General features: G+C 38.2%; 1 protein-coding gene across 1 annotated transcript; it reads right to left on the reverse strand.

The window, feature by feature from the left end:
- Positions 1-300: 300 nt before the first annotated feature.
- LOC114288425 (WAT1-related protein At3g30340) lies at positions 301-8,068 on the reverse strand. The gene is made up of 6 exons (XM_028231928.2): positions 7,364-8,068; positions 7,132-7,194; positions 6,867-6,983; positions 6,306-6,759; positions 971-1,122; positions 301-837 (listed from the first exon to the last, which is right to left on the reverse strand). The coding sequence occupies exons 1-6, from the start codon at positions 7,543-7,545 to the stop codon at positions 672-674; spliced, it is 1,134 nt and encodes a 377-aa protein (XP_028087729.1). The 5' UTR covers positions 7,546-8,068; the 3' UTR covers positions 301-671.
- Positions 8,069-18,017: the final 9,949 nt, after the last annotated feature.

The raw sequence follows: 18,017 nt of genomic DNA on the forward strand, positions 1-18,017 counted from the left end.
GAAAGTTGGCCTTCGGTAATTACGGATTACTGGCCATCACGGCATCAAACTACTAGGGGCGGTTTGGGGTCGTGACAGATGACCTCTGGCAACACCTTCTTCAGTCTTTAAGCCAGGATCTTGGCCAAGATCTTAGGCTACACCCATTAAACTAATTGGCCTATAATTTGCCAAGCCACTAAGACTGATCTTCTTAGGGATGAGGGTAATAAATGAACTGTTCAAACCATTCACTAGCTTATTAGTGGTGTAAAACTCCTGCATAAGCTGAAAGAAATCATGTCTCATATACTTCCAACATTTCCGAACGCAAGCCATAAGGTCCAGGCGCTTTGTTCCCATTACACTCCTTCACAGCACTCCAAAATTCTTCCATCGTAAACTCAGATTCTAAAATTTCGACAACCTTGGCACTGTTCACTGGCACAAATGATCCAGACAGTTTTGGCCTTGATGGCCAGTCCTCTGAGAATAAAAAGAATATTTTTTCTTTCAAACTTCATAACCCTGATTAATATAATATTACATATTTTAAATTATGAACTACATTTATCGTAAGTATTTTGAAATAAAATTCAGGTACATATAAGATAGAACAAGGACAGATAAACCCCAATGGCGTTTTTCTAGTGAATCAAAATGACAAATGAAACTAAGAGCGGTAGAGGGGCTCAAGGATGGCGAGAGTCACAATCGATAGAATTGACGATGACTTGTAAGGCTAAGGGTGGCTCTCCATCCTTGCTGGCTACTTTGGTTGCACAATTTTGCATTTCTTTGTTCTTACCCCACAGAAGAATGTACAATCCAGCAATTACAGTAACTGATCCCACCAAGCTGCTCATCAAAAGACCAATACATCCAAAATTTTAGTAATATATATATATATATATATATGTTTATTCATTATCAATATTTGAAAAGTAGTACATAAATTTTTTTTTTTTTTTGAAAAAAAAATAAAGGTTACCTTCCAAGATGAAGCTGTTCATGGAGGATGGGAATGTCAACCATGGCTGCCATTATCTGAACAAGGGGACTGAATGCAGCAGTGAAGAGGGGACCCCTTTTCTTGACGCACCATGACATCCCCACATAACACAAACCTGATCCTACCATCCCCTGCGTCCCCCACCATTTACCCATTCATTAATTACTACTTACATTAGTTAATGCCATACATTTCACAACATAATAAAAGGGGTCATACTTTGGAAAAAAATTTAAAGGCTTAAGTGAAGCTCAAGGCAAATAAAAAAAATGCAAACATGGACTAACATCTCCATTCGAATAATAAAATTTGCCTATTAAAATGTAGTAATAACGGGTTAAAATTGCTAAAAGCAAGATTCAATTTTGTGTTATTTTTGCACCTTTGCGTCATTTTGGTTCTTATACTTTTATTTATCTCAATTTTGTTCCTTAATTTTAGATTTCATATCAATTCGATCCAATTGATAAAACCGTTTGAGGTGATTGAGGTTAACTCACTGAGTTGAGCAAATCAATAAGTTTCCCCCAAAAAGTATGATATATGCCACTTATTTTTATATTTTCTATAAGAAAATGTTAACAATTGTAGTCAATTAGACCAACAAAGTCATAAATTCAAAGTCAAAATCAAGCCAATTAAAATTATAAGGACTAAAATGACACAATAATCAAATTATAGGAACTATTGGCGTAATTTGTCCTATTTATTAATTTAGAATGTGAGTACTCTAAATGGAGTGTTTGTTTCGACAGACTAAATAACAAGTGATTGCAATGAAATTTACTATTAGTCTTGAGATAAGTAGTCTTTGGACTATTTTATTAAAAATGATATATATTTGATTATTAGTCTTTCTTTCATTTTTTTAACTGAACAATGGATTAATAAGTATGTTTGACATGGAGTCTAATCCACGCTTTAATTTCATCAAACAAACACCAGATGGTGCAACTAAAATATGAGTTAAGTTGTGTGTATTATATATAGGGCTGCAAACGAGCCGAGCCGAGCTGAGCTTTAGTATGTTTGGGTTTATTTATTAAGATTTTAACGAGCTCGAGCTCGAGCTCGAGCTCAATAAAAATTTAACGAACCGAGCTCGAGCCAAGTTGGCTTAGGCTCAACTCGAGCTCAAGCCTGTTCACGAACCTTAACGAGCCAAAAAATTTATAAATTCATACTTGCATGTGAGACTAAAGTTACAATTAAAACTTTGATTATATAATTATATATACAATATATATAAACATACTAAAAAAAAGTCCATATTTTACTAAAATAATAATATCTAGTACCACTATTATATAAATATGCTGTCTATAGTTAAGTATTATTTACATTTATATTTTTGAAATATATAAATAGCATATTTCTCTTATTTTTTATACATAATTTTATATTATTTAATATATAAATAATAAATATTAAACGAGCCAGCTAATGAGCCGAGCTTTAGACTGTTTGGTCTTGTTTATTAAAAATTTAACGAGCTCGAGCTCGAGCTCGAACGGTAAAAAAAATTAACGAACCGAGTTTGAACGAGCCCTTACCGAGTCGAGCTCGAGCTTGTTCATGAACGGCTCTGTTCATTTGCGGCCCTAATTATATATGGAGAAGGAAAACTCTATCCGTACAAAAACAATCACAAGAATAATGTGATAATATTATTTTTATAAATAAATATAATATTTCTGAGTATTTTGTTTTTAAATAAATGGTTCACATCGATTTATATCATCCTGTATAGAAATTTGCGTATAGTCTTTTTTGTTTATATAAGAAAAAGAACAAAAGATTCATACATAAAAAAAAAATTAATATGGACCCTTAGGAAGGGTCTAGAATGATGAAAATCGGTATGGGATTGCATAAAATCAGAACTTGATACGCTCCTCTACGCAGGCGAAGAGTATAAATGTCAAAAATCGCCGCCGCAAAACACCAGTTGGTCCAGCCATGTGCGAGGGCCGGTCTGGCCTTCCCTTAGTTTGGAAAAATCACCACATTGCCGGTCCAGCCATATGGGTTTGCTTGCGAATTTTTGTCTTTTTTTACTCAGGCCTCGTTTAGGAGGCAATTGGTTTAGTCAAAAAGTCAAAAAATTACTGAAAAAGTCAAAAAGTTATCAACTCATATCAAAAAGTCAAAAATTTTCTTTTCTCTCTACTTTTTACACATCTTTTCGTAAAAAGTCAAAAAATAATCTTAAACATACTAATTTTTTTAAGCTCATATTTTAATTAAATAGTCAAAAAATTACTAAATTAGTCTGTTCCTAAACGAGGCCTCAACCTTAGGCCAAAAAAATGACTTTCAAACTGAGTTTTGGGCTTGGCCCACCCATTGTTTTTTTAAAAAATGGTCTAATTTAAATAATAAAATAAGCCCAAAATAAAGTAGAAAAAGTCCGTTGGGTGTCTTTTGGAAAATGAGTTGACTTTTTAATTTTTTGGTTATTTTAATCTACGCTAAAAAACTTGGTTTGGGAAATGCTTTTTGATTTTTTGGCCTTTTTTTTTTTTTGAGGAAAGAGTGTAATGATTATGGGTTGAATGTGATGTTTTGTTTGTTGTGGTTAAAATAGCCTATTTTGTCTTTTGTACCTAAAATAGGCAAAACCATCTTCCCAAACGGGACATGTCTGCCTTATGACTTTTGTGCAATGACCTTTTTATGATTCAATAACGATAGAAATCCTCACAAAACACAATTTCTACAATTTTTAAAATGATCTGAACCATTCATGTCACTGTCAGACACAACTCCTAAAAAAAATTTAAACATATCAATGATCAGTACATCAATAAGGATTAAAAAGATCCTCCTTTGTGAGGTCCCAAACATTTTCCTTGATCATTTCGCCTTGCCCCCGTCCCCCTCTATCTGTCCCAGGGTTCACCCTCTCCAAAATTAATAATAATTGGGAAATATGGTATGCAACTTATTATGCATTTTTTTACAACATATTATGTACTTTTATAACAAATGTTACATGATTTTTTAGGGAGAGTTATGCCAATTTATGATTCAAAAATAAAATTATATATTTTTTTCATCAAAATATTTTTGAACCATAAAAATGGATAATTTTATTTTTGAATTACAAATTATTGTAACTTTGTTAGAAGATTACGAAATATTTATCACAAAAAATGCATAATATATTTTTTTTTAATTAAACAAAAAAATACATAACATGTATCACCAAAATATTAACAAAATGCAGATGATATGCACCATACCATAACAACTCCTATAACAGTTTTAACTATTGACAAAACTAGCAACATTATTAACACATTTATTTGAAAACTTTAAATAAAAAAATTAATTAATTTTAATATTTTGCTAACTGTGCTAATAGTTTATATTAATGGGGATTTAAAGTGAATTAAAAATACTCCAACAGAATAGATTGACATATATTAATCCCTAATTAGTAGCACAAAAATTTGCTCAGTTCCTATTTATTTATTGGGTTTATGGGTGATAACGTTTATTTTTAAAGGGATTTGACATTATTATTTTTTATTTATTTATTTTTTGTGATAAAGATATCATTAATGAAATTGTTTAATAAGAAAATTATTTTTTTTAATATTTTTTTTTCGTACATTTTTAGTTTAAACCCACTCACTACAGTATATAAAAGTTTTAGAAACCAAATGTTTTGGTCTCTAAAAATGAAAATTTTGTTGCAAAAGACATTTAGGAACTAATTTCAAACGTCATGAGGATAGTCGCTAAAAGGTCGTTCTGAAAAGTAAAAAATAAGGCATATTTAGCTACAAATATATTGAAAATGTCACTTATAAATAGATTTTTAGGGATAAAATAATTTAGTCTCAAAATGGTTTATTTTTTTAGAGAAAAAAAATTTGATCTCTAAAGGATAATAATTCATCACTAATGTCTAATTTTAATTGCTAAAAATATAATGACGACACTTTTCGTAATAAAATTATTTAGTCCCTAAAAAATAATTTGGTTCCTAAATTTTGGTCTCTAAAACTTTAATTTTTTGTAGTGACTTTTGTCATACGGCCGGTCAGTCCTTGAAAAAATAGCCAGAAAAGTTGCCAAAGGTAGCCGAAGGCACCAGCTATTGGTAGTTGCGGTGATATAGACAAATAGACATATTAAGTAGATAGATAGATGAGACGTGAACAAATAAAAAGATAACACGTGAACAGAAAAATAGATATATTGATAACATGAAAACATAGAAGTGACGTAAATAAATAGGTAAGAATAACGTATTCTTTCAATTTATTTTCTTCTTTGGGACTCAAAAAAATAAAAATATCAATATTAATTACTAAATATTGTATCAAATATTCACATGGGTATAAAAACCACCCGCAGTAATTATTTACTAAAATATTAAACAATTCATCTAAAATTCCGAGCATTACTTAAAAAAATACAACTTTAAACTATTGCTTCAAAAGTTCTTGAAATTATGCTTTACCTCACAAGTGACCTTATTTATTTCAACAAGTGATCAGCATGGACCCCACCCACCCGAAAAACTACATAAATACACTGTATAAAAAAACGTTCTTCCTTTCCTGACGTGTATTTAAATTAGCTTCATACTAATACAAAATAATTATAAGTATATATATATATATATATATATATATGTTTAAAGAAAAAGAGAGAAGTTAGAAAACATAGGTACAAATTTAAGGAATGACTTGCATTCAGTCCGCATTATAGACTAGGGAGTGTTGTTCGGGAGGGTGAAACCTACCAAAAGTTCCAATTTGATAATATGATTTATTTATTTTTTAATCGGTATGTGTGACGAAAAAAATATAATTAATTGAATAATAATGGTATGATTTTATATATTAATTTCTCAAAAAATATATGATTCAGTTTTAAAATTATTCTCTTCGTTTATTTTTGTAAAGATTATAATTTTTCTTTAATTATTAGATCAAATTATTATTATTTTTTTTAATGAGTGACGCAAATAAATTGAATTATCAAAATGTATAGCGCCAAACAGCACTGTGTGGTCAACTCCAAATTTTGACAGGAGACTATTCTTCTTCCTAACTTTATTAATGTTTGTCATCCTATCATCCATAAGAAAACACTGTAACGTTGTGTTTGATTGGAAAATTTAAGAAGAGATTTGGAAAGGAAAATAGAAAAGGTAGGTGAAATACGAATAAAAATATTTGTATTTCACATAATTTCACGCATCTTTTTTCTTTCTCTTTTCAAATTTCTCTCAAAATCTCCTAACTAAATACAATGTAAAGGTGTGTAGGGAGAGTGATATATATATAATACTTACAGCATAGAAGACGGTTAAGAATTCCATTTTGCCGTTGAGAGCCCAAATGGAAAGGTTTCTTCTGTTTATGGAAAAAGCTAAGACAGTCGATTGAATGGCAGCAAAGAAAGACATGATGGCCGTGCTTGAATACTGACATGGGTATCTCTTCACAATATTCGATTGAATAAGGAACCATGAAGACCACAGCAGTGTACCAGCCATCAATGCCATTGAACCGATCGTCCATCTCTCTTTCCTTCTCCCCGAGCTCAGTACCATTACATGATCATGAACTTGATCTATATTTCCAGCTCCACCTTGCCACAATGATTCATGTGAATGGTTAAATAATGGCATTCCTTTGTAAAGGGTTAATATCATTGCACCTCCAAGGCACACTAGTGCACCTACCACTTTGGCTCTTCCTCCACTACTACCACTATCACTGCCTTTTAGCTGCACTTTCTCCAACCTGTATGTTTGTGTTGTGTTAGTGATTGAAATAATTAAATCAACAGCGACAGAGAATAACATTGCGATTTATGGTCGTACGAATTACATATATTGTTGATTACATACCCAAATGGTAGTGCCATGAGAAATGTGACTACTGGCACCATGTTGATGAAAGCGCAGGAGAAAGTAGCAGATGTGTATTGAATTCCAAGGAGGAAAAAGTACTGCGTGAGGGATGCCCTACAAGAAACCCCTTAATTTTATGTGTAAGTGTCCATATGTAACAATCAATACATCATATAGTATTATTTATTTTAAAGCACAAGCAGTTGGCAACTTTAGCTACCTGCCCTGGCAAATTAATTAATTAAAGCCCTTAATTACTAACCCCACAATTGCACTCAAGAAAAGATGACATAAGATACCAAATGTCAGCTTCGGTCTGCTGTTCCTGCAAATTAAGCAAGCTTTTGGTTTATATAATCTTTCTACTTACTTAAGTACTACATAGAAAAATTAAAATTCAGTTAAAATTGAATAAGAAGAAAAGAAAAAGCAATAAATTTGACTCTCCTGAAATAATAAGTAGAGTGATTGAAAATACTTGATTAGTAAGGCACCTTTCTGAAAAGTAGCCAATTGGGGCTAAAAAGATGGTTGAAATTGACTGGCGGTAGGTAATGAAGACCAAATGGTTCATTCCACCATCAACGACTTTTTTCAGAAGTATGTTCGCTATCGCAAACCCAAAATCAACCCCTATCATTGCAAATACAGGGTTCCATTCCTCACAGCTCTTCATCTCAAATTTCAGATATCAAGAAAGTCTCAACTATGACTCAATCACTCAGTCTTTGTCTGTCTTTCTATAAATTGAGTATAATTTCTTTGATGTGTTCAACTATAATGCCAGCTAGCTGCAGAGCCACACATCTCTATAATAAGAGTGGTGTGGTGTAGAATAAATGGACGGAGCTTTGGGAATAAGTGGGGGCACAAAGCAAGATCAAATTCTTCAAATCACATCAATGCTGTAAGCAACCAACTTTGACATAGTTTAATATATATATATATATATATTATGTATATATTCTCTTCTCTTTTAGCTCTCTTTTTGACCGACCCTTTCCAACAAATGGTGAATATTATCAGGGAACAAAAGAAAATGATTGATGTATAAAGCACCAAATTAAATGCCCACATTATAACACAAGAGGCCCAACTAGACCACAGGCTTAAAAACATTGAATTGAGTTTAATTTCTGTTCCTATATCTTCTTCTTGGCTCTACACTTAATTTGGAGCGAAGTTTTCCACGTGATCATATCTTTTCCCTTTATGAATACTACTATATTTAGCTAGCCCATAAATAAGCATCTTTTGAGTGGTGCTACTGCAGAAATGGTGGTTGTGTGTGTGTGTGTGTGTGTGCATGTACAGAATCTAATACCCCTTTTGAACATAGTGAGCAGCACCCTCATGTCTACAATGTGTAAATTAAGCAAGAACAATACGTCAAATCTCATAGAGATACCGTTGAAAATTAAGATGGACATTTAATTTATAGAAAACAATGGATATATGCCCATGCTGTGCTATAAACAATGGAACCATTTCGTGTACTGATTATCAATATGAAGCTACTGTCTTCACTTATTATGCACTGTGGTGGACTGTTGAATTAACTTTTCTAACTATGTAGACCAGTCATAGCACAAGTGAATCACAACTTCTTATATATATATATATATATGGATCGGAGGCAATCCAGACCGTATATATATATATATATATATCATGTAATAATTGATTGTATCTATCAGTTTGATTATTTGTAGTTGATCGTATCTAGCACAAGATAAAAATTTGTTATCATGCACGAGGGGGACATAAAAAATTAAGCAGCATCATCGGACTGAAGGCCATGACTCATTTAAAATTATCAGCAACCATTCTAAAACTCAACAATCCACATGTTTGTATTACTTTCATAAGGAATTTATCAATTTTGTGAATTGTGAATAAAGTTCTATATAAAAAAAGGAGGCCACTAATGCCACGCATAATCAGTATCGTGCCACGAAAAAAGAATCCCTTCTTGCATTTTTACCCTTGTATCTGGAATCGAAATTATCTGGTTGCTTCCCCTCTCACGCTCTATCACATTCCTTTTTTTTATCAATTTCGCTCACTAAAAAAATCAGAAAAGTGGGCCTTCGTCTGTCCTTCCACTATTCTTCTCCCTTTCTCTCTCTATTCCTTTCTTCCTCTTCTTTACCCATGGGTCTCTCTTTTTTTCCTCTCTTATTCGTTTTCAACTCGTCCTTTGTGTTCAACTCTGGATAGTGTTAATCATCAACCTTGGCTGACCCACCCCATTGACAAAATCTTACAAGAAAACAACCAAATCTAACCGATGCTCGTAGTCCTTGTTCCACCTGTTAGCTTTTGATAAGAACTTTCTCAATGAGGAAATATTATTGTTTATTGTATAATTGTATTGATCTACTTTGTTAATAGCCTCACAATTTTTTATATAGAGGGTTATAAATGTCACATGAACTAAATTTATAATCCATGAACAAAGTCGTGATTGTTGTAGACAATGCATGATGATTAGGCAAACTGAAACTAATCAATGAAGTGTGTCATGGAACTTGACGGTTGATAGAATACATTAACTATATGTATTGAGTGATTGTATATAGAACCATTGTGTTTGTATACGTTATGTGTAGAGGAGGAGATGGGGGATGTACTCCGCGGTTTAGGGGAAGATAGGGGATGTACCTCTAAACCGGATAGTGTTGAGAGAAGATAGGGGATGAACTCCATAGATACAGCTCATATGCTTGTCTAGTAAAGTGAAGATAGAGCTCATATGCTTATCTTTGTGAAGTGTGGATATAGCTTATATGCTTATCTGTGGATATTGTGGTTATACATATCTGTTGTAGAATGTGGATATAGCTTATATGCTTATCTGTGAATGTGGATATTGTTGTTATACATATCTGATGAGAATGTGGATAGAACTTATATGTCTATCTGTTGAAAAGGGAAAATGAAATGTAACTTGGACTCGTAAGTCGTATGACATAAATATGTGATTTATGTGAATGTATCAGTGTTGACCATCTATCAATTGCTAATCTTTTAGTCATTGTTCATGGTTGGTTTAGTATATTTCTATTGGGCTGTGGCTCACCCTATATGGGAATATCATTTTCAGGTGCAGGAAGCATGCCACCTCCAAGGACATAGCTTGGGAGGCTAGAAGCGGACATAATGTTGTCGTTTTACTTTTTGATGTATTACATGTAAATACAAGCCAAGGGCTTAATGTGTATGAGTTAGTACTCTTTTGTTGTAACCAAGTGTTAACTTGGAAACCTGTAAGCCTGTAGGGCATTTGCTTTTGTTGTTAACATGTAATACTTTTTGTAATGAAACTCTGGTAAATGAAAGAATGTGGAACTTTTGAATATCAATGCATGTATTATTTGTTGGGTTTAATGTTATTATTTTGAGGGCGTTACAATTTGGTATCAGAGCGTACCGGGTTCGAATACTTTGGGTACGTGGGAAGTGATTAGGATCACAATGGGTTTGTCTCGCTTGATAGAGACTTAGATGTAGTATCATATGCTATGTGCTTATTTGATAACATGCTTATGTGACTATGTGGGTATGGGATTTAATTTCTGGGATGTTGATTGGATCCTTGGGTTCCTGGGAGTCTTGTTGGAAAAGCACTTGATCAATGCTGTTTCTAACCGGAACTCTAGTAACGCCTTGGGACTATCATTATCCGGAAATGAAATTCGTAAGTGCTTATGTGTTTATGTGCTTACGTGGAGTGAATTACAGTTGTCCATGCATTAGGACGTGAGTGTTTAGTTTCGGCACATTTATGAATGTGCTAATGTTCTGTGTTACCTTTATTAGGATGTCAGGACGAGGAAGAGGTGCTAGGCGTGGTAGACCTGCGAGGCAGGAAGTACCGTTACCGGGTGAGATTCCGGCAGTGCAGAAGGGGGTTGGCCAGGCCAATGTGGCTGAGCCAGCGGGTCAGCAGGCTATGGGTGCCTTGGCCAGAGAGATAGCAGGAGCTTTGGGTATTCTTAGAGCTGGGAATCAGGCATCTGAGGCAGGGCCTTCTTTCTTGAAGATGGAGTTCTTCTGGTCTAATCCGGATGAGTTTATTGGGGATCCGAAGGAGCCACTGAAGGCTGATGAGTGGCTAGAACAAATGAGTAAGACGTTCGAGATGCTTGGCATCGAGGACGGAGCACTGAAAGTGACCTTGGCATCCTTCCAACTGAAGGGAGATGCGGGTCAATGGTGGAAGTACGAGAAGGCTCGTGTTGGTGGTACTTGGGAGGCGTTTATAAATGCTTTTCAAGAGAGGTTTTTGTCTGCAGCAGCTAGGGAGAAGCTGAGGGATCAGTTTAGCCGGCTTAATCAGCAGGGCTTGTCAGTGGCCGAGTTTGAGGCTACTTTTACCAGTCTGTCCAGGTTTGCACCTGAACTGGTGGCGTCCGAGGAACGCCGTTGCTATGAGTTTGAGCGGAAGTTGAGGCGGGGCCTCAAGTTGAGGGTTGGTGGGTCTTACATCCGGGAGTATAGACACCTAGTGGACGCTGCAGCTCATATGGAGCTCATGATGCAGGAGGAGGATGAGGGGCAGAGAGGCTCCAAGAGGAGCCAAGATGGTCAGGGTGATGGCAGGAGGCAGAGGGGTTCTAACCCTCAGCAGTCGCAGGGTGGTGTTGCTAGATCGACCTTACCAGTCCCGAGTGCAGGCTCCGGGAGAGGTGGTCAGGGGGATTTCACCTGTTACAAGTGTGGCCAGCTGGGTCACAAGGTTTCTGTTTGCCCGCAGAAGGGTGAGGGTCAGAGAGCTGCTTCTTCTTCAGCTAGACCGCAGAGTCAGAGTTTGGGCAGGGGGCAGCCCTTGTCTTGTTATCAGTGTGGACAGTCTGGGCACCTGAAGAGGTTTTGCCCGCAGTTGAGTGCCACTTCAGGAGCGTCTGGTTCTAGGCAGACGCAGGGTTTTCAGCCAGCTCAGTCTGTGCAGGCCTCGAGGGCCAATCCGGGAGCTTCGTCATCCCAGTCTATGCAGCAGTCTTTTGCTCCGAGAGGTGAGCAGGTAGACCAGGGGCCTACGGGGCGCGTGTATGCTGTTACCGCGCAGGATTTAGTACCAGCTCCATCGGTAGTGAGAGGTACTTTTCTGTTTTGCAACTCGGTTGCTAGTGTGTTGATAGACACGGGTGCATCTCATTCTTTTGTATCTGCTGCATTTGCATCTGTTTTGGAATTGGAGTTAGCACAGTTAGCATCTCCTATTTGTGTGGTATCGCCTTTGGGTGGTGAGTTGATCCTGAAACAGGGTGTTAGAGGATGTGATATAGAGGTCGCCGACTATAGGCTTCCTTTTCCGTTTGTTGTCATGCCTATGAAGGGTTTTGATGTTATTTTGGGTATGGACTGGCTATCGTCATACCGGGCTGTTATCGATTGCTACCGCCAGAGGGTCACGTTATGTACCTTGAGCGGGGAGTGGTTCCATTTCTTGGGAGACCGGGTTGGTAGTGTTTTGCCACCGGGGTATGATTCGCGAGGGCAAAGTGAGCTTAGTGGTCTACTTGCTAGCTTTGAGAGTAGTGAGTGTGTTGAGACTCAGATTGTGTTGCCGAGGGTGGTTTGTGAGTATTCGGATGTCTTTCCCGAAGATCTTGTTAGTTTGCCACCTCACCGAGAGATAGAGTTCTCTATTGATTTAGTGCCCGGCACGGCGCCGATTTCTATGGCACCTTACCGTTTTGCTCCAGCAGAGTTGGTTGAGTTGAAAGTTCAGCTCCAGGAATTGTTAGATAAGGGCTTTGTTCGCCCTAGTGTTTCGCCGTGGGGAGCGCCGGCCCTCTTTGTTAAAAAGAAAGATGGTGCCTTGAGATTGTGTATTGACTACCGGATGTTGAATTGGGCTACGGTTAAGAATAAGTATCCTATGCCCCGTATAGATGATTTGTTTGACCAGTTGAAGGGTTCCCGTTGTTTCTCTAAGATAGACTTGAGATCGGGTTACCACCAGTTGAGGGTCAAGGAAGAGGATATTCCGAAGACGGCATTCCGTACGCGGTATGGCCATTATGAGTTTCTGGTGATGCCATTCGGGCTTACCAATGCACCGGCAGTCTTTATGGACTTGATAAACCGGGTTTTCCGGGAGTTCTTAGACCGATTTGTGGTCGTCTTTGTGGACGACATCCTTATCTATTCGCCTTCAGAGGAGGAGCACGAGGCACACTTGAGAGTGGTGCTTGAGTTGCTTAGAGCCCATAGGCTGTATGCCAAGTTTGGGAAGTGTGAGTTCTGGCTGAGGGAAGTCAAATTCTTAGGCCACGTGGTATCCGGGGAAGGGGTGTCTGTTGATACATCCAAGGTTGAGGTAGTGCAAGATTGGGCACAGCCTAAGAGTGTGTTTGAGATCCGCAGTTTTATGGGATTGGCTGGGTATTACCGTCGGTTTGTGAAAGATTTCTCCAGGTTAGCGTCATCGTTGACTAGACTGACTCGGAGGGGAGTCAAGTTTGTGTGGAGTGAGACTTGTGAAAAGTCGTTCCAAGAGCTGAAAGTTAGATTGACCACCGCTCCGGTGTTGATTATTCCGGAGAGAGGGTTGGGTTATGCGGTTTATTGTGATGCCTCACGAGAGGGTTTGGCTTGTGTGTTGATGCAAGAGGGGAAAGTGGTAGCTTATGGCTCACGTCAGTTGAAAATACACGAGAAGAATTACCCCACACACGACCTAGAGTTAGCAGCAGTGATCTTTGCCTTGAAAATCTGGAGGCACTACCTTTATGGTGAGAGGTTCGAGGTGTTCTCGGACCACAAGAGTTTGAAGTATCTGTTTACACAGAGAGACTTGAATTTGAGGCAGAGGAGGTGGATGGAGTTCATCGAGGATTATGATTTTGAGTTGCATTATCATCCGGGAAAGGCCAATGTTGTGGCCGATGCCCTTAGTAGGAAGACCATTAGTGATGTAGCTTGTATAGCCATCCGGGAATGGGAGATGTTGGGAGCACTTGGCGAGTTTGATTTGCTACTGGGCGAATCTGTTGAGGCTGTGGCCTTGTTTTCTGTTGTTGCGCAGCCAACACTTGTGATTAGAGTGTTAGAGGCACAGAGAGGTGACCTTGAGGTAGAATCCCTCCGAGAGAAGATCTCTAGTGGGATAGTTGAGAAAGGTTTGACGGTGTATCCCGACCTTAGTGTGAGATACCGAGACCGTTTGTTTGTACCGGAGTCTTGCCGTGAGGAAGTACTCCGAGAATTTCATCATTCGCGCCTTGCGGTGCATCCGGGAGGTACTAAGATGTATAAGGATTTGGGCCGCCAGTTTTGGTGGCGGGGTATGAAGAGAGATGTGGCTGTTTTCGTATCGAAGTGCCTTACTTGCCAGCAAGTGAAGGCCGAGCATCAGAGGCCAGCGGGTTTGTTGCAACCCTTGCCTATTGCCGAGTGGAAGTGGGAGTATGTCACTATGGACTTTGTTGTAGGTCTTCCGAGGACTCAGCGGGGTAGTGATGCAATTTGGGTGGTTGTAGACCGGTTGACTAAGTCGGCGCACTTTATTCCTATGCGCGTGAGAGATTCGGTGGATCATCTTGCCGATTTGTATATTCGGGACGTAGTGAGATTGCACGGGGTCCCAGTGACGATCGTCTCAGATAGAGATCCTCGTTTTACTGCTAGGTTGTGGCAGAGTCTGCAGAGTGCCTTGGGCACTAAGTTGACCTTTAGTACGGCTTATCATCCTCAGACTGACGGGCAGTCCGAGTGTACTATCCAGATCCTTGAGGATATGCTTCGGGGTTGTGTCCTGGACTTCAGTGGGACGTGGGAGAGGCACTTGCCCTTGGTAGAGTTTGCCTATAACAACAGTTTTCAGTCTAGCATCGGTATGGCACCGTTTGAGGCCTTGTATGGCCGACCGTGTAGGTCTCCAGTTTGTTGGGCCGAGGTGGGTGATGCACCTTTGTTGGGTTCGGAGTTGGTTAGGGAGACGACGGAGAAAGTTGAGCTTATCCGTAGGAGGCTTGTTACAGCCCAGAGTCGATAAAAGAGTTATGCCGACCGTAGGAGGAGGCCTTTGGCGTTTGAGGTAGGTGATCATGTCTTTCTGAAGATATCACCTAGGCGAGGCTTGATGAGGTTTGGGAAGAGTGGGAAGTTATCCCCTCGGTTTATTGGTCCTTTTGAGATCCTTGAGAGGATTGGTGAGGTTGCTTATCGGTTAGCCTTACCGCCGCAGTTGTCCGGAGTGCATGACGTGTTTCATGTGAGTATGCTTCGGAAGTATGAGCCAGATCCATCACATGTGTTGGATTGGACCGATTTAGAGGTACATGAGGATGCCTCGTATGAGGAGAGACCGGTTCGGGTCTTGGATAGGCGGGATCAGGTCCTGCGTGGCAAGACCATTCCTTTGGTGAAAGTCTTGTGGAAACATCACGGAGTGGAGGATGCCACTTGGGAACGTGAGTTGGGAGTCCGTGAAAAATATTCGGACTTGTTTGTTGATATGTAATCTTGTATTTAAATTTTGAGCTATTGTTGAACTTAAGAGCTTTTATATATGTCTTAAGTTGTGAAACATTGAAAATGTTTTGGTTTATTGGAAGTATGTTTTGGAACTTGCCTCATATGGAAGTTGAATGTAACATTATATATGTTGATTATATTGTTGAAATTGGGAAGATAATGCATAATGTTGATGCATGTTGAAAGTACATATGTTGTTTACATATTGTGTTATACCTCTTGTTAAAGGGAGGGGGTGACCGGTAATGGGTCGAATTGTTGAATGTTAAAGTATAACATTGTTTAAAATGGAGAAAAACTTGTTTTGAAAACTTGTGCTTAATTTCGGGGACGAAATTCTTTAAGGGGGGGAGGTTATAGCGATCCCGGGTTTACCCTTGTTATACAGTGATCCGGACATGTGTCCGTGGTCGAGGGTAGTTGTTTATTATCTTGTTTGCATCATTTTTACTTCATAATTGAGTTATAGGATGTGTTGGGCAGGTTTGTTACAGGTTGGTTGAGTTTAGAAACCAAAACTAGTTGCCCAGATTTTGGCATGTACGCTCGAGCGGGGGTTTTGGCGCTCGAGCGGAGATTACACCCATTCAGTATTTTTTTTTCCTGTGCAGCGTTGTACGCTCGAGCGTGGGATTGGCCGCTCGAGCGGGGTTATCTGAGTGATGCTCGAGCGTAGAGTTGGAAGCTCGAGCGGAGGCCTGGTTCTGGCGCTCGAGCGGAAGTTTGGACGCTCGAGCGGAAGTTTGGACGCTCGAGCGGGAGTCTGTGAGTGACGCTCGAGCGGGGTGTTTTACGCTCGAGCGGGAGACTGGGTTTAAGTCCCGAAATTTGTGACTTTTCAAATCACTTTTTACTTTCTCTTCTCTCTCCTACTTTTCCAAAAACACCATTGTTGAGCCTCTCACTCTAGACTCTACCTTCTCTCTAGGTTTTCATCTAGTAGGAGTGATTTGCTCACCTTTGGCCTTTACAAAAAAGTTGTTGATCGTCGAGGGCTACTTTTTAATCTGAAAATCTCGGGTTTTGGAGCACGTTGGGTTTTGTCGTCTTCTCCTTTGGGGCTCCGGATTTGAGGTAGGGATATCCTACTCCTCTCTATGGATTTTGTCTTTAAATTTTGGTATTTTGAGATGTTGGGGTTGGTTTGGTAATTTTGTGAAAGTTTGGGGCTTTTGTGTAATTTTACAAAAGTTGGGGTTTTATTCATAATAAACCTAGATGCATGTTTGGCATAGAGAAATGGAATGAATGTTAAATCATTGATGAAAATGGGACCTAAGGGTTGAAATGTTAATTATGGGAATTGACCTAATTACATTGTTTAATTAATTGGGATAATTAATTGTGAGGAATGAGGAAATGAAATGTTGATTGAATATCCATTGTGCATTTATTTTCTGTTTAGAAATAACTGCTTTGGGCTATCGGTGGAGGATAGTCGTGATTGTTGTAGACAATGCATGATGATTAGGCAAACTGAAACTAATCAATGAAGTGTGTCATGGAACTTGACGGTTGATAGAATACATTAACTATATGTATTGAGTGATTGTATATAGAACCATTGTGTTTGTATACGTTATGTGTAGAGGAGGAGATGGGGGATGTACTCCGCGGTTTAGGGGAAGATAGGGGATGTACCTCTAAACCGGATAGTGTTGGGAGAAGATAGGGGATGAACTCCGTAGATACAGCTCATATGCTTGTCTAGTAAAGTGAAGATAGAGCTCATATGCTTATCTTTGTGAAGTGTGGATATAGCTTATATGCTTATCTGTGGATATTGTGGTTATACATATCTGTTGTAGAATGTGGATATAGCTTATATGCTTATCTGTGAATGTGGATATTGTTGTTATACATATCTGATGAGAATGTGGATAGAACTTATATGTCTATCTGTTGAAAAGGGAAAATGAAATGTAACTTGGACTCGTAAGTCGTATGACATAAATATGTGATTTATGTGAATGTATCAGTGTTGGCCATCTATCAATTGCTAATCTTTTAGTCATTGTTCATGGTTGGTTTAGTATATTTCTACTGGGCTGTGGCTCACCCTATATGGGAATATCATTTTCAGGTGCAGGAAGCATGCCACCTCCAAGGACATAGCTTGGGAGGCTAGAAGCGGACATAATGTTGTCGTTTTACTTTTTGATGTATTACATGTAAATACAAGCCAAGGGCTTAATGTGTATGAGTTAGTACTCTTTTGTTGTAACCAAGTGTTAACTTGGAAAGCTGTAAGCCTGTAGGGCATTTGCTTTTGTTGTTAACATGTAATACTTTTTGTAATGAAACTCTGGTAAATGAAAGAATGTGGAACTTTTGAATATCAATGCATGTATTATTTGTTGGGTTAAATGTTATTATTTTGAGGGCGTTACAAACATAGATAGTAAATACAGTTTCGAAAACATGGTTCAATTCCAAAATAAGATATATATCACAGAAACTAGATTGACATAAAGTTTGATAAAGACAATCTGTTTCAAAAAGAAGATTCCACAGTTCAACAGTTAAAATACTCATGTCTTTCAAGAACATGATAAATGACATTTCCCACTTAAAACAGATTATAACATGAACACCAATAATTTTCGGGGTACCAAAAAATAACAAGTAACATGCCACACAGTTCTCAAGGCTATAAGCCCC

Source organism: Camellia sinensis, chromosome 4 (genome assembly GCF_055761805.1).
Source record: "Camellia sinensis isolate YWXY chromosome 4, ASM5576180v1, whole genome shotgun sequence".
NCBI classification, from domain to species: domain Eukaryota; kingdom Viridiplantae; phylum Streptophyta; class Magnoliopsida; order Ericales; family Theaceae; genus Camellia; species Camellia sinensis.

Excerpts from the sequence above, each read along its gene's own strand:
- LOC114288425 (XM_028231928.2), bottom strand. The coding sequence starts at position 7,545 with ATGAAGAGCTGTGAGGAATGGAACCCTGTATTTGCAATGATAGGGGTT. Across the intron at positions 6,760-6,866 it reads CTCATGGCACTACCATTTGG|GTTGGAGAAAGTGCAGCTAA; the intron begins GTATGTAATCAA and ends ACAAACATACAG. Across the intron at positions 838-970 it reads GAACAGCTTCATCTTGGAAG|CTTGGTGGGATCAGTTACTG; the intron begins GTAACCTTTATT and ends TTTGATGAGCAG.